General features: G+C 41.7%; 1 protein-coding gene across 5 annotated transcripts in view; it reads right to left on the bottom strand.

The window, feature by feature from the left end:
- The window catches only part of ANKDD1B (ankyrin repeat and death domain containing 1B), a 34,786-nt gene that overhangs the window by 8,475 nt on the left and 10,353 nt on the right, over nucleotides 1-15,958 (bottom strand). For 4 of the 5 annotated variants that reach the window (XM_014574157.4, XM_006124254.5, XM_014574158.4 and 1 more), the window contains exons 4-10: nucleotides 9,266-9,364; nucleotides 8,580-8,684; nucleotides 7,202-7,300; nucleotides 5,610-5,708; nucleotides 3,721-3,819; nucleotides 2,541-2,639; nucleotides 692-787 (exon numbers count right to left, since the gene is read on the bottom strand). In XM_014574157.4, coding sequence (XP_014429643.3) covers nucleotides 692-787; nucleotides 2,541-2,639; nucleotides 3,721-3,819; nucleotides 5,610-5,708; nucleotides 7,202-7,300; nucleotides 8,580-8,684; nucleotides 9,266-9,364 — 696 coding nt within the window. The remainder of the gene's footprint in view (nucleotides 1-691; nucleotides 788-2,540; nucleotides 2,640-3,720; nucleotides 3,820-5,609; nucleotides 5,709-7,201; nucleotides 7,301-8,579; nucleotides 8,685-9,265; nucleotides 9,365-15,958) is intronic. The other variant, XM_014574156.4, reaches the window with a different exon arrangement.

Genomic DNA, 15,958 nt, shown 5'->3' with positions numbered 1-15,958 from the left:
ACTGTCGCAACTTTTTCCACAGTCTTAAAAATACAGGTGTAGAATAGTATCTCTTACTATCATTTATTTATCTGAGTGTGCCAGAGACAATAAAAGTAATTGATACATAAGATGAGCCAGAAAATTTTGCAGATGTGTTTATCTCTTTTACTACTTGAAAAATAGGCTCCCATTAACAAGGCTCCCATTAACCAAGGGTCCTGTGCAGATCAAAACTTTATGAATCGCATCAAGTTTTCAACTGTGTGGGTTAACTGGAGCATGACTGAGGCTGGGATCCTGCCAGCCTATGCCTCATACACCCTAGAAGATCACTTTAAAAGAAAAGGGGGGAAAACAGAGGATTTAGATTTTTTTCCTCAAGGAAATAAATGTTCTTCCAATTAGCTAATATGCTGTGGTGGATCTGTCTTTTGTACTTAATATATTGCTAAAGCGCATCGCTTTTCATGAGACAAAACTGAATATTCAAACAGGAATTAATTAAAGCATTTTCTGGATAGGTATCACATTGCTAAAACAATTCTAGCAGAATGTGTGAAATGAATAATACACTCATGAATAAATGGGAGGCAACTTCCCTCTTTTTGTAATTTGACCTCATAAAATGATATGTAAAACCAATACACGCTCCTACTTCAAGTGAAGAAAATGCATTGTCTTTTATCAGTCTCTGATTCAGTATGCTTACGTGATTCAAGGCGTTTATATTGTAATTAGCCTCCAAGAGGCTAATTACTACTGGAAAGTTTTTATTGAGGACAGCCAAATGCAGAGGAGAATTCTGCTGTAAAGAGAGAAAAAAATGGACTGTAAGACTAGGACCATTTCATTAACAACAGCGTTCAGGTAATACAGAGAAGCTCCATTAAAACCTGCCACTCAGATTAGAAACTTATTACATTGATCCAGTAATAATTTTTCCTAATAGTACTTTTTCATTTTGAAGAATCATCTGCTCTCGCGATAGTGTACTGTTATATTTTTATGTTTGATTTTGTAAGCAAGCAGTTTTTTAAGTGAGGTGAAACTTGGGGGTACACAGAAAAATCAATACTCTGGAAAAGCTGAGAGCCACTGCTTCACACAGTGAATGGAAAGGGGCCACAAAAGAAAAGAACTGCTTGAATTCTGCCTCAGGAATTAAGCATTCCCTGCTATATATTTAAAATAAAACTTTTCTAATTAATGATTGTTTCCCCCATATCACTGTAATGCTTAAAAAGTCCCTTTAGGCTTGCCAGGAAAGATATTAAGCAACTATTCAAAATCATTTGAACTATCATCTGCACTTAAAGCAGAGTGACTATTTTGCTTCAGAGAAAAGATATTTCACACATTTGCGCCCTGATCCACAACAGGATGCAGGCCACCACAAGAGGTGCAGAGTTTCTGGGGTAGATCTAGTCACAAGGCTTAGTTTCTAGCTTCTTCCCACTTACTAATGACCCAAAAGCAGCTTACAGAGCAAACAGAATAGAGAAAAATATAATTATTCACTCCATAAAGCCTATGAATAATTCTTGGTCTGCAGATTGTCTGCAAGCAGTTCATAATAAGTATTTCATATTAAGGAAGTGCTGATATAGTTTTGATTGAAGCCATAGGTCACATGGCATTATTTCTGTTTGCCCTAGCAACATGATTTGAGGATGCACCCGTCCAATCAAATTGGATGAACTGTGCATAACTGTGAATTACGTTTCTGGGAGAATACTCAAGTATACGCATTCAAAATCCACTCTCAAGGAATATTCTCTAACATTAATTTAAATATTACTACTTCAGTGAACATTCTTGCCAGTGAACTTGTTTGCTGACAATATCTGTGGAAAGTGAACGCAGCCGGAAGTGTGTTCAGTTTTATTATCCAAGAGATTATTAGTGGAAAAAATTATGAGGCATTTGCCCAGCTTTAATCACAGAGAGAAAGATGAGAACAGTTTGTATGTTGAACCTCTAAACCAGGAAGGTTTCTTGTAAAATAGCTTTAAAAAATCAGCCCCAGTTCCAGTTCATTCTTCTTTTTATAAAAATACCCCTTTTCTTCAAGTTTGTAGAAAAATAAAGCTCTTATCAAGCTTTTCACTAAAAACACTTTAAAGACCCCCCCCACACACAAACACACTGATTTTAACATTGTATAAGTTACTGTAGCCACAGAGAATCAATGCAAATAAGCAGTGCTACTATGGCTGACTGATTTTTTAAATAATAAAATAAACTGTTTCTAAGACTTTAATGTTATCTATATAATTTCATCTCCTCCACAATGAAAAATAAACAGACAGCTAATAGTCAGTAGGGAGCATAGCTGTAACCATGTCAGTCCCAGATATGAGAGAGAGAAAGGTGGATGAGATAATATTTTATCTTGGGCCTATGATAGCAGGTGATCTGATGGTCCCTTCTGGCTTTACACTCTGACTCTACCAATAGCAGGTAAATTACAACAAATCTCAGAAAAGGCATTCAAGACAGATAAAACATACTTGACCACGATGGAAGTAACACTAAAATAGTAACTGCAATAGACTCACCTCTGATTTAGGAACAAGATCAATATTTTCACTGATAAGAAATGTGACTAAGGATGTATGTCCATTCTGTATTGCGACGTGCAAAGCATTACTATTGTGCTGAAAAACACATTGTAAGAAAATACTTTTTTACTACTGGAAAGAATTCAGGAACTTTAAAAAACCTGTTCTATTAAAACATCAATTGAAACAGATGAACTTTCATTTTAATTTGTGTTACTGTCAAAATTAGTCCCTTTAGTAAAATGATGAAGTTGGATATAAATTCACACATTTTATGACTGTCTCAAGCACTGTACATCATTATCAGACTTAAACACAGGTAGCTGGCAAAATACTTATCCAGCAATGCTAATAATTTACTGCTACTTTTTAATCTACCATTTAAAAAAAAAAGGAAGAATCAGTTTTATCAGCCACCTGTGCCATTGAAAATTAGGATTTCAATCTATCTCCTAGCCTTAGAGCTTGGTATGACCTTTATCAAGTAATTACATTCACATTTACACACTTTGAAAATCACTGAAGAATTTTCCTTGAATACTTCTGCTAACAGCAGCAAAGATGAAAACTTGAGGATCAAAACTAGTCATTCGTGCTGCAGGCAAGAAGAATTCACCCTGCTGATGACTTATCAAACACTGTAATTATTAATAGTTTCCAAGTCAAATATATCAAAATATGAAAGAGTTTTTGATAAATGTAACAGAGACTGTTCTGTTTGTTATCAGCACATGGTTCTGTTTTCAATTTGGTAGGAACCAAAAGGTTCACCTAAAATTCCTACAGCATATAAGCCATAAAACAAATCAAACTTAAACTTAAATACAGGAACCAGATGTGAAAAAACGGGCTTATTATTAGCTTAGTTATATAACCTGCCAAACATGCAGATTTTTCAAGTACTTCTCTTGGTTACATTTCCAAGCCATGTGTTATATTCTTGCATACATGTTAATTAAAAAAGCTCCAACACAATACTATATCAAGTATACCTAGGTTATAATTTTCTTTTTCCATCTAATTTTAAAAACATTACAGTTCTCCATATTCTTAGCTATTATACTTATTATACAATGAATGCTACATCTGCCTTTAATATATAGGGAATAGACAGGATGTGGATTTTGTAGAGTCTAGGTTGTCCAGATAATATGTCTGAGGAATACTAAGTCCGTACTTTGTTTGAAATGTTGATATCACTTCCTGCTTCCAGTAACAGCTTAGCACATTTTTCATGACCTCCTTCAACAGCCAAATAAAAGGGTGTCTCTCCGTTCTGGCCCAACAAACACAATGAAAGAAAAAAAATGTCAGTTCAAACTGTGCAATAGTAAAGATGACGACTTATTATGCTATATTTGGTATAGATAGTATGCAAGCGTAGCCAGACTGATACAATGTAAAGGCAAAAAAACCTGTGGTCACAAATGTAAGCAATCTTTCAATATTAGCATTCGCATACAATGGTAATTAACAGCAAACATTTCTAACACAAATGTGCTCCTATCTAATGTGGCAAAAACACAGGCCAGCTATTTCTTAACATTTTTAATGTGCTCTTGGTTTTCTTTAACCAACATGCAAATACAGGGTTATATAAACTATGACAACAGATTGCAGGGACTGACATCCTACAATAAAACATTACTGTTACTGTGTAAACCATCCATTGCAGATGATACATGTCAGAAAGTACAGTTTTGGTCAATCCAATTTCATGAGTTTGTCCCCCCTTAATTTTGGAACCAGTTAAACAGAGCAGTAATCTACAGGACATTCTTAAATAAAAACCACCACCACCTCCACCAAGCCTTAATGGGTCTTCAACATAAATTACATTGGCTGCAAGAACACTTAATCCCTGCTTCTGATCTTTTATGGTCTATCTATGCTTATTGAAGATCACAGTATTCACTGCAGTATTAACAATTTCTAATACTCTTATACTTGAACTCTTGGTGATTTGTTGTTGTTGTTGTTTTAGAAAATGTGGTGTTTGTGAAAGGAACCATGCTGACAACCTTAGGGGCTGAAATTCTCTGTATATCCACAGAACAAAACAGGCAATTACAACACAGGAAGCAGTACTACATTCACACTCATCTGCCAACAAAACTCAATTTTGGTCTACACTAAGAAGTTAGGTTGACATAACTGTTTTGGTCAGAGCTGTGAAAAAAATAAAATACACAATCCCTAGTCAGCATAGCTATGTCGACCTTATCCCCAGTGCAGACACAGATATGCTGATGGAAGAATGCTTCCATCAACCTACCTATTCTATTGTCCTTTGGGAAGGTGGTATTCTACATCAAAAGGGACCACTTCTAGGAATGAAGTCTCTGAGTCTGTTTCATCTATGACCTTGCCGCTGAGGCTACAAAATAGAGTTCAAGCTGTTAGAGATTGTTGTGATGCGCTTTCTATTAGATATTGGAGTGACCCAACCAATTCATTTCAGAAATACTGAAGATTGGCCAATAGATTATAGTGTCTTTCAGACACAACTGACCTGAGCTGGATTCAAAGGGTGTGTCTACACAGTGGCGCTAGCTCGAAATAAGTGACACAATTTGAGCTACGCAATTGCGTAGCTTATTTCAAACTTATTTCGAGATAGTGCTACACAGCGCCAAATTTCAAAATAGACCGCTATTCTGACAAGTCCCTTAATCCTCATGGAATGAGGTTTACTGGGACATTGGAATAGCAAGCCCGTTATTTTGATTGCATTTCAAAATAATGGGCATGCTGTTAAGACACAGAAAACATTATTTCGGGATACTGGACATATTCCGAAATAGTGCCATTATCTAGTCTAGACATACCCAAACAGTGATTTTGAGAAAGACTACAGCTTACTATTCATTCCCCTTCATCAACGAAGCTCTAGGTTTAAAGGTACCTTGATGAATTCAAGCTTTGGGCTGACCAGCTTGACCACAATAGAAATGAGATTATTTTTATGGATATTTGTTGATTCTAGATATTTTAATACTTAGTTTTCACTTGTCTTGTGCACCTTTTACCTTTATTCTTTATCTCCCTCAGCAGCTTTATCCTCACCTGATTGAGTTCATTTTTTTCTTCCCATTTTTGTAGCAGAACTTTTAGCACCTTCTGGTGACCATTTTTAGCAGCTAAATGCAGTGCTGTGTTTCCTTCCTGTAAATTAAAAAACCCAGAAACATACTGTAAACCCAAAATTAAGCAGAACATGCTGAAATTAATAAAAACTACTATCAATGGACTGTAGATAAGTAGTTTAATACAAAGCCCTATGGTCTCTTCCTCCAGCATACACAGAAAGGATTCAAAGCTAGTGGAATCAATTTCTCATGCAACAAAAAAGGAAGCAGCAACTTTACAGAATGTTCTGATGCAACCTTAATTCCAGCTTCCAGGTGTACACAGAGGAAGCCATACTAACAAGGGAGAGAGGGAAGCTCTGAGGATTTAATGGATGTCTCAATATGTCTTCAATTTCCCTGCAGTTCTCAGGACATCCATTCACTTAAAGGCCTGAAATTCCTTCCTATTCTGCAAGATGACAAAATCCCAATCCCCACAGGGACAATTCAGAGGAAAACCTATAAAGTAAATCTTGGAATGTCCAGTAGGATTTTTTTAACCCTTTCCATAGGTTTTTCTATGGAAGGGGACTGGGTCTAGCCCAAAAAGTGTCTTAAAAACAAAGTAAAGATTAAGGGTCAAAACCTCATCTAGTGAAAACTGGCAATAGTTCCACTCAAGTTAACATAGTCATCTTCCCCCTTCTGATGCCATCCCCTGCTATGTAATTTAAAAAAAGAAAACAACAAAAAGCATCTCACGGAGCCATCCTAGCATTGGCCATCTGTTACCCTGCTTGCATGTTGCATATTGCCTTCTCCTCCTCCACCATTACAGCCTTTTCTGTTTGGAATGCAAGCCAAAGGACACTTATTTCTCACAGAGCCCCCATTTCCATAGTATCTGAGAACCTCATTGTTAACGTATTTATTCTTGAAACTCCACTATAAAATAGGGAAGTGCTGATACCCCATTCTACAGATGGGAAACTGAGGCACACGGGGACGAAGAGCCAGATTTTTTAAGTTATTTGGGCCTCTAAAAATGCAGATTGGCATCTAGTCAGTTTCCAAAAGTTAAATCAATGAGGGTTATGCTCTTAGAGCCTCTCTACTTCATTAAGTACCTAAATGTCTTGAAAAACTGGCCCTATGGGACCTGCCCAAGGTCAAATAGAAAGTCTGAAGCAGCACAAAACTGAACCAAGGTTTCTCAAGTCCTAGGCTATGCATTACATCATCTTGCTCTCCAAGTATAAGAAACCTCGTTCCATGAAGTTTAACTGGTAATTTGAAGTAAGGGGTTTATTTCGGAATCGCCCTTCACTGCCACGTACAGACGCGGGCAGTTCTTCCGGGCTAGTCAATTTCCAAAATGGCGACCACCTGGGAACATGCTAATGAAGCGCGGGATATTTAAATCCCGCGCTTCATTTGCAATTTCGGTCGCCCTCATTAGCCTCCCTAGTTCGAACTAGGGGGCTAGTGTAGACATACCCTCAGTTATGCAAGTAACTCTACATTGGGCTCAACGTTATAACTTGTAAGTACCCTTTATCTGGATTTCAATGGAAAGAGGAGGCTTACCTTGTCTTTTTCAGAGGTGAACAGCTTCAGAGAAATCAGACTGTTTATCATTTCAACATGGCCTTTTTCAGCTGCCAGAAGAAATGGCCTTTTACCTTTCTTATAGAAAACAATCAATGCAGTTTTATTATTAAAAAGGTGACATTATCACAAAAATTTCACCAGGTATTAGAACCATGCTTATTTATTCATAATATATACATGTCATATGCAGAGGCACACAAAAACCTTGAGTACAGCTCCACACTTGAAAGGGAAAAACAATAACATGTCTTCAGTATACAATTTGGATTAAATACTTTGAAAAAAACATGTGTAAATGGACCAGAAATCTTGAAATAGTAGTATTAGAAAATGAAGCTGATCTTCAAATATTTAATATCTAATTTTTTCACTGGTGTCTGTACAGCATTTTTGAGCTACTCAGAAAGGGACAGTTTAAAGATCCAAAAATTATTTTTCTTAAATGTGCATTCGACAAGAATTTTGAAAACAGAGCCAGTTCTAGATACCTCTGAAAATCAAAAGAGAAGTGGAGAGGGAACTAGAGGAGCTATATTTTTATTCATCTTAACTCACCATAGTATTTTCAACCAAGTGCTAGCAAGCTCTCCTGTAACAATACTGTGGGAATTGCCTCTCCAGATCAGGCCATCTAGCCAGCCACCAAAAAGATAGCTAGATGCTTTAGAGGAAGATGCATGAAACTCCACAACAGACAATTATGAAATAATCTACCCAAAGATACCTCAGTGCAAACTAAGGGTGCATAGAAACTTGCGCAATTAGATTATTATGGCCCGCCACTGGCTTCAAAGGCAGATGTGGGAGTCCAGCTCCCTACATGATCAAATCCTAGATGACTACATTCCTGTGTGCAATTAAAAGAATTCACCACTTGCTAGATAAACCCTCAGGCTGTGTCTACACTGGCACCCTTTCCGGAAATGCTTAAAACGGAACAGTTTTTCCATTATAAGTATTTCTGAAAAAGCGCATCTACATTGGCAGGATGCTTTTCCGGAAAAGCACTTTTTCCGGAAAAGCGTCCGTGCCAATGTAGATGCGCTTTTCCGCAAAAAAGTCCTGATCATCATTTTCGCGATCGGGGCTTTTTTGCGTAAAAGACTACTGTGCTGTCTACACTAGCCCTATCCCGGAACAGTTTTTCCGGAATAAGTGGCCCAGTGTAGAGACAGCCTCAGAGTGGGACTCTGACAGCCAGGCAAAAGACTAACTGGAGAAAGCTCAGGTCAGCCCCTGATTCTCCAGAAAATCCAGGGAGTCTCTGTGTGATGAAGGTGATATTGTACTTCACTTCACAACGTGAAGGAAACAAGTGCCTATATTTTTTTAGGTAATTAAACACATGTTATACCTCATCCAGCTTGTTTAGGTCCATTAGCTGAAGTTCCTGGAGAAGATAATTCACTATTTCCACATTATTGTTCAGAGCTGCAAAATGCAGGACATTCAGTCCCTCCTAGGGAAAACACAAGCCAATTCTGTTAAACTAGAAAATTAGCCCGTCATAAGACGGCATTTTCAGGTCTGTCCTCTATGTTGGTCTTCTTTCCTGGGTCTCTCACTCCATCTCTCTCTCTCTCTCCCCTCCTCCTACTGCCTCCCCCCCCTCAGCTCTCCTCCGCCTTCTGCCTCTCTCTCCGTCTCTCTCTTTCTCTTCTCCCCCTCCTGCCTCTCACTCTCTCTCCGCTCTCCTCTGTCTCCATCAGGTATGTATGCTTGTCCAGGCCCCGTCCCCTGGCATGTACGTCACCGCCCTGCCACCCTTTGCCTCCCGCCATGGCGCTTGGCAGACTTGTGCACCGCTCAGCCAGGCCGCCACGGGGGAGCAACCGGCCATTTGGACCCCACACTCCCCATGCAGCATAGTCCGCCCAGAGGGAACAGCCAGCATTTCAGGCAACAGCGCCACCCAGAGGGAACAGCCAGCATTTCAGCGTTACAGACTCTCAGACACTGGGCTACTATATATATGATGACATTACATTTCTTCTCAAGATGAATATGTTTATTGTTGGTTAAAATTTGTCATCAACAAACCTGGTCCGTAGCCTTTTGGTCAGCACCTGCTTTAACTAACATTCGCATAATATCTAGGTTTCCCGACCAACTTGCAAGATGAATCGCCATCAGCCCATGCTTCAAATAAAAATGAACAAGGCAGAAATTACCATTCAAATACCTCAAACTACCATTCAAATACCACTATCTGATCTAATATGATTAATGGGATGAGCTGACTCAGTGACACAGGCTCCAGGGCACCCTTGTTAACATTATTCCCAGACACTGAGGGACTAATGGTGGATAATATGGCCATAATTTTTCCAGGTGAACAGAACAGTTATCTCCTTTCGTTTTCATTTGTTTTTCCTGGATTTTTTCATCTCTGTTAAACCTCTTTAAGCTTGCTTTCTCTTTGTGCCTCTTCCCCCCCTCCCCCCGCCCACTCTTGCCAAAGGGATATGCATTAGGAGCTCATAATCTCCTTCTCTGCTCCAGCCTCATAGGTATTCTGTCTCTTGTTCTCCTAGGGTCCCCCATCTCTCTTCCTTTATCGTGAGTATTATTTATACAGAAGCTTCAGTCATGGACAAGGGCCCCATTGTTCTAGGCGCTAGACAGACACACAGCGAAAAGACAGCCCCTGCCAGTTTATAATCTAAGAAGGAGACAAGACACAACCAGTGGATACAGGCAAAGGGGGGAATATGCATACACAATAAAGCAAATGGCTTAACAACCATATCCTGCCACCAACATTCTTCTGTTCAATCCTACCCCTTCCTCCCTGTCATAATCCCACTCCATCCCCTCTTTGCAAAGCAGCCTAGCTACTTGTTCCTCGATCTGTGATCCTCGTTTTCTGAAATCAGTGAGAAGTAGGCTACACTAGAGCCACTCAGCCAAGGAACTAACAGATTAAACAAGTCTGTTGCAGCAGTACAAGTGAATATGACAGAGGGACCTATCTACAGAATGGCACGGGGAAAAACCCCATCAGAATCAAGGGATCTGCTGTGGAAGCCTCTGGACACAGAACACTGAACAGACATGTGCTATTTGCTATTACGTTTCCCCGGTGATCAAGGATCACCTCCAAATTGAAAAATCCCACTTCTATCTGAAAATATTGTGCCTGCCTCAGCTACAGGCAATACTGAAAAAGGCTAGTGTGGAAGCCAGAAAAAAAGCAATTATTTTCCTCTTATTTTTTTCAGTTTACCAACTTAGTACATTTGTGTGTAGTCAGTTTCACTGTAGTGTTGACCCTCTTCCCCAGACTCTACAATAAGATGCAGGGACTGTGTCTTTATACACATTGGTAGAATGTTCAGCCTAATAGGGCTTTGTGACTGGGGCTTCTGGATGCTGCTCTAATATAAATATTAAACAATGAACATCCGCAACAGAGCTGAAAGTGAATGTGAAAGCTACATTGCCATTTAAAGAAAGAAGGTGGAAGGGTGGGATTGTGGCTCAGAGGCCTTCTCTACAGGACGTTTCTAAACAAACATGGGAGCAGAAGACAGATTTATTTATTTTTTAAGGAGAGATTCACTTTCACACAATACTTTTCAAAAGGAGCTCAGTAAGAATACAGGCTTATGTAAGAATATCCATAATGTGTCAAACCAAAGGTCCATCTAGCTCTGTAGCCTGTCTTCCAACAATGGCCAAAGCTAGGTGCCCAGAGGAAATTAACAGAATGGGCAATCACCAAGTGATCCCTCCCCTATCGCCCACTCCAAGTTTCTAGCAAAGAGATGCTAGGGACACCATCCATGCTTAAAGAAAAGTCACTTTTATGATTAAAGCTCCCATCCTTGCAACCTCTGTGTAGGTGCTTAACTTCAGCAAGATTACATAAGCACTTAGAGTTAAACATGTGATTAAATGTTTGCAAGATGGGTTCCTTAAAATGTGTCTTCAATCATTTCTAAAACCTACCTCTCTGAACACTGCAGTACATTAGAGGTGGTTGGTATAATTTCAGAAACATTAACCTGCCAGTGGCATTATTCCCCATACCTGCAACAACACTTTCTAGATGTACAATTCCAGGAATAAAGCCAAAACACAATGTATTATCTCCACAGATACAGTTTTAGACGTTATTTCCAAAGACCAACATGGACAGATAAGTAGAATAAAAAGGAAAAAATGCTTTTACATATAGTTCAGCAATTATGCTGAAAATTAAGAATATGTTTATTTCCAGGGTTTTAACTTTTATTAACTTAAATTTTACACCAATTTAAGAACCCCATGTGCTTTCAGTTATTTATTTGGAAAATTATTTACGTGGAAAGGAATGAAGATGAAATTCATACCAGTATCAGAAAGAGAAAAAATGTTTGATATATCATAGCGTTTCTTATTAATTGCAAAGACAACTGATTGCTGAAGAGTGATTTATCTTCAAGCACATTATATTACTGTATGTGGATACTAAATTTCTATCTGTAAAGTTCAATTAACAGATATTTCCAGGGGGTTTTGGGTGGAGGGAGAACCAGGGGATCACCAACATTTACTAATTACATTAAAATCTTATCCTATCAAGACTAATTATAATCAAAACAAGATGCTGAGGAGAATGTCTAATGAGGCTTCTACCACACACCTTTGTAATTCTCAGCCTTATGATGCACCTAAAAATGTTAATGGTCCCAGTGAAATATATTAGGGATCATCTACATGAACTCAGGGAGGGCGTGAGACCCCAGCAGCAGAGTGGCATATATAGATGTGCCTGAGTCAGCTTTGATCTGGCTAGATCAACTAGCTTAACAATAGCAGGGTAGCTGTAGTGCACCAGACTAGCCATTTAAGTATATATCCTGGGTCCTGGGCAGAGTTGTATTCAGGAGGCTAGCCTATGCCACCATCTCTGCTGCGGCAGCTAGTCTGCTGCTGTACTTGAGCTGTCATCTAGGATAATATGATTACATGGATAGTCCTGGGCCCAGAATACTCACAGAGTCCAGTCTTTCAATCAGTTGTGCACTCGCCTTATAGAAATGTCTCTTGAACCATATTTTCCTAGTTTGCTTATGAGAATGTGACTGTGTGAAAACCCCTACGTAATTCAGATATACCACAACCCTCTGCCACTATGCCAAACCTGACAAAGAAGGAAATTAGGTTGGTTTGTCATGATTTGTGCCTTGTTAATCCTTGATATCCTCTAGGTGTTTGCAGTCTGATTGTTTAAATATTGGCTCTGGAATCTTTCCATGTATAGGAGTCAGGGTGACTGGTCTATAATTTTCCCAGGTCCTCTTTCTTCCCTTTTTCAAGATAGGTCCTATGTTTGCCCTTCCCCGGTGCTCTGGGACCTCTATATATGCTACACTTCATGGCTTCAGTGTAGACAGACCCTTAGTCATTGGTATCAAATGACTACAGTCCAAAGCCTTATAAAACTGATCTGTTAATGTTAAATATTATAGCTGTATAATGGGACGGCCCGAGACTAGCTGCCAGCAACTGGAGCCCTAGATGAATTATGCAATTAGTGCCCCCACCTCCAAACCCCTCAATGATATTGCGCCACCATTTGGTGCCCCAGTTAATCTGGCGCCCTAGGTGACTGCCTAGTTTGCCTATATGGACAGGCCACCCCTGGCTATATTCATTTTAGAACACTTCATAGCTTTCATACGCATGGTTTCAGTTTGTCAGACAGAAAAAGGTACAATCACATGGCTAATTTGCTGTGAACTTTCTGAGCTCATAATAAGACAAGACTTACTTGTGTTTTCTTATTCTATAAATATTTAAGCTTCTGAAAGGCAAGTCTGTTCACTTTCTCAGTCTTGCGTGCAAGTGGTTCACAATAAGAAAATCTCTGAACTGGTAGAGAAGTCAAAATTTCTGGGATGTACAAAAGTTAGCTAAGATGCAGACCCAGGGCAATATTGCTCAGATGATTCATTTCTGCCTGTCAAAAAGACCCCTGAAGATAGTCTAAGCCAGGGCTATTGAACATGCGGCCTGTGGCCTGTTTGTTTGAACACCATGATTTGGATTTATGTGGGGCTCAACATGCGGCACATGGGCGGGATCCTTTGAACATGGCTTCCACTGGGAACACGCTCCACAACAGTGAGGCATCTCCCAGGCGGGGTGAGCACTGAAAGACTCAAGTGGATGGGTTGGCTGGAACAGACAGGTACAGAGTGTCGGCATTTCTAGCCCCTAAGGAGGAAGTGCTGGGAGTGCTGGGGCATTGTGGGAAGTGCTGGCAACTTAGCCTTGTGGGCAGACCTTGAGAGGTGCTGACTGGCTCACGCTGGCCACATTTGGGTTCGGTGCTGCGGCTTAAGGCCTAATCTTTGTATTAATGTGTGAAAGAAGCTATTTGCATATTTTTGCAACCACACTTGAGTTGCAGCCCTTGGCATGAGCTGTGAGTATCACGGTGGTCCCCGGGAATTCCAAAGTTGAATAACCCTGCTCTAGGCTAATTGCTCCACCATGCTAAGGTCTCTTTCACCTGGGGCTCTGTAAGATGTTATTCTGTCTCACTTCTCTTGCTTTGTATGTACACTGACTGGGGCAAGAGGGACAGTTGTAAGTGCAGAGATCAGTATGCAGATGACATGGAATACTCTGCTGGGGTACAACCCCACTCTTCCCAGTGGGAAAGACTATAGCCACTCTGTGGGGAGACTTTCATGGTTCCTCTAAGCAACAGCTCTCCAGCAACAAGACACCAATGAGGCATTTCCTCTGTAGCACTCCCTTTCTTCAGCCCTTCTAAACCCTTGATTCCAGCCCTCTGCCATATAGCCAGCAGGATCTCACTCTGTTGCTTCTCCTGCCTTTAACACTCTCCAGCTCTGTCTCTCTGTCTTGAGAATGCTGGACACGAATCCCCTAGCTTGATCTCCTACCTTCAGTCTCTGACAGCTCTTCGCTCTTGCTGACCAAGTCTGTCTGCTCAAACACTGCATCTCACCAGACCTCTTAGATCTGTGGTCAGCAACCTGTCAATTGCGATCGACTGGTTGATTGTGGCAGCACAACCAGTCGATTGTGAGGTGTTCAAGCCCGCCCTTATTACTCCCTCACCCCCAAGAAGGAGCCCACGCTGGTGCTACAACCTCCTGGGAAAATGGAGGTAGCTCTGACTTCCTGCGGCATGGAGGGGGAAGTCCCTCCCCAAAACCGCCGTTGCGCTTCCTGAGAAGTTGGATCTGGCGCGCAGCCACAGGATTTCCTTCCCTGTGCTACCTGCCTTCTTTTCTGCATGGGGGGGGGGGGGGGGGTGGAAAAGTCCCAGGGTTCCACGCCAGATTTGGCTTCTCAGAAAGTGTGCCTGCTGTTGTGGGGAGGAGAGGAGCAGCATGTGCACTTCCTGAGATGCTGGATCTGGCGCGCAGCTGCAGGACCTCCAGGTACAGGCTGAGCTGTCCCTACCCCCTCCCCCTCCCCAGATCCCCAGAAGTACCCTGCTCCCTGCCCAGGACCCTACCAGCACCTGGCTCCTGGCCAGACTCCCACTTGCACCTAGCCCAGTCCCTCACCAGCACCCTGCTCCTGCCCTGACTCCCACCAGAACCCTTCCCACTACCCACCAGCACCCTGATCCTGCCTCTCCTTCCTGGCCAGACATCTACCCCCAGCTTGCTCCTGTACCTATTTTCCACCCAGATTCTGCACCGCCATCCCTATCCCATTCACTGGCAGCCCTGTCCTGCATACTGGATCCTCATTTTTGGTCCTACCTCAGAGTATAGAGGGGCCCACAAATTCCACTAGCCCTGGAACTCAGAGGAGTTAATCTGGCTGGAAGCCTTGAACCTCAGTCCTACCTACCCTCCCCCATATGGGGTTGGAGTGTCAGGGGAGTAAGGTATCATAGTTGGGAGCCACAACAGTGAGGCTTTTGGGGGGTTTTGGAGGGTTTTTTTGCATCTCACTTGTGTGGTCTCTGACTGATTTTTCTGTGGATCAGTGACCCCTGACCCAAAACAGGTTCCCCGTCCCTCCCATAAATAAAGACAATGTTGAAACATTTTGTGTTGGACATAGTATTTTATTTTAAAATGGAGCCCAGCCAGCAAGCCCCCAATTGGGGCCACGCCCCCATCTGGCCACAGCATCAGAACACTCCTGCACCCCCCACAGACCCCAACTCTGAGCCCATCATACACCAGAAACCCGTCCTGAGCCTCTCACATCCCCAAACTCCTGTACCCTCATCTCCCTAGTCTTCTGCCACAACACTCCTGCACCATCCACACTTTGCAAATCTGTGTCCTAGCCCATCATTCTCCCAGCCTCCCTGCCCTGAGCCCCTCATACAGCCCAACCCAAATTCCTGCACCCTCAGAGTCACAAGCTTGTGGCTTGCTCAGCACCCAACCCTCCACCTGACCCCCACAATCTCCAGCCTGGAGCCCCCTCCCTGAGCCAGCATCCCCTTCTCCAACTGCTGTACCCAAATTCCCTCCCAGAGCTTGCACGTCTCACTTCATTCCCACCCAAGAGCTCGCACCTCCTGTCTCAATCGAGTGAGGGCTGGGGACAGCAAATGATGGAGAGGAGGGGAACGGAAAGGGCGGGGCCTCAAGGAAGGGGTGGGGTCTTGGTAAGGGAGGAGGTACATCTTAGCTTGCTCAGACATTTTAAAAAGTGATCTTAGGTGTAAAAAGTTTGGAGACCACTGCTGTAGAGAACAGTAGGTGCTGCCCTACCCTCTTTAGTGGCCCAACGAGCCAC

The sequence above is a fragment of the Pelodiscus sinensis genome, chromosome 6 (genome assembly GCF_052426305.1).
Source record: "Pelodiscus sinensis isolate ZL-2025 chromosome 6, ASM5242630v1, whole genome shotgun sequence".
NCBI lineage: Eukaryota > Metazoa > Chordata > Testudines > Trionychidae > Pelodiscus > Pelodiscus sinensis.
Note: the sequence above shows the minus strand (reverse complement) of the source record. Positions and strands in the feature narration are given on the sequence as shown.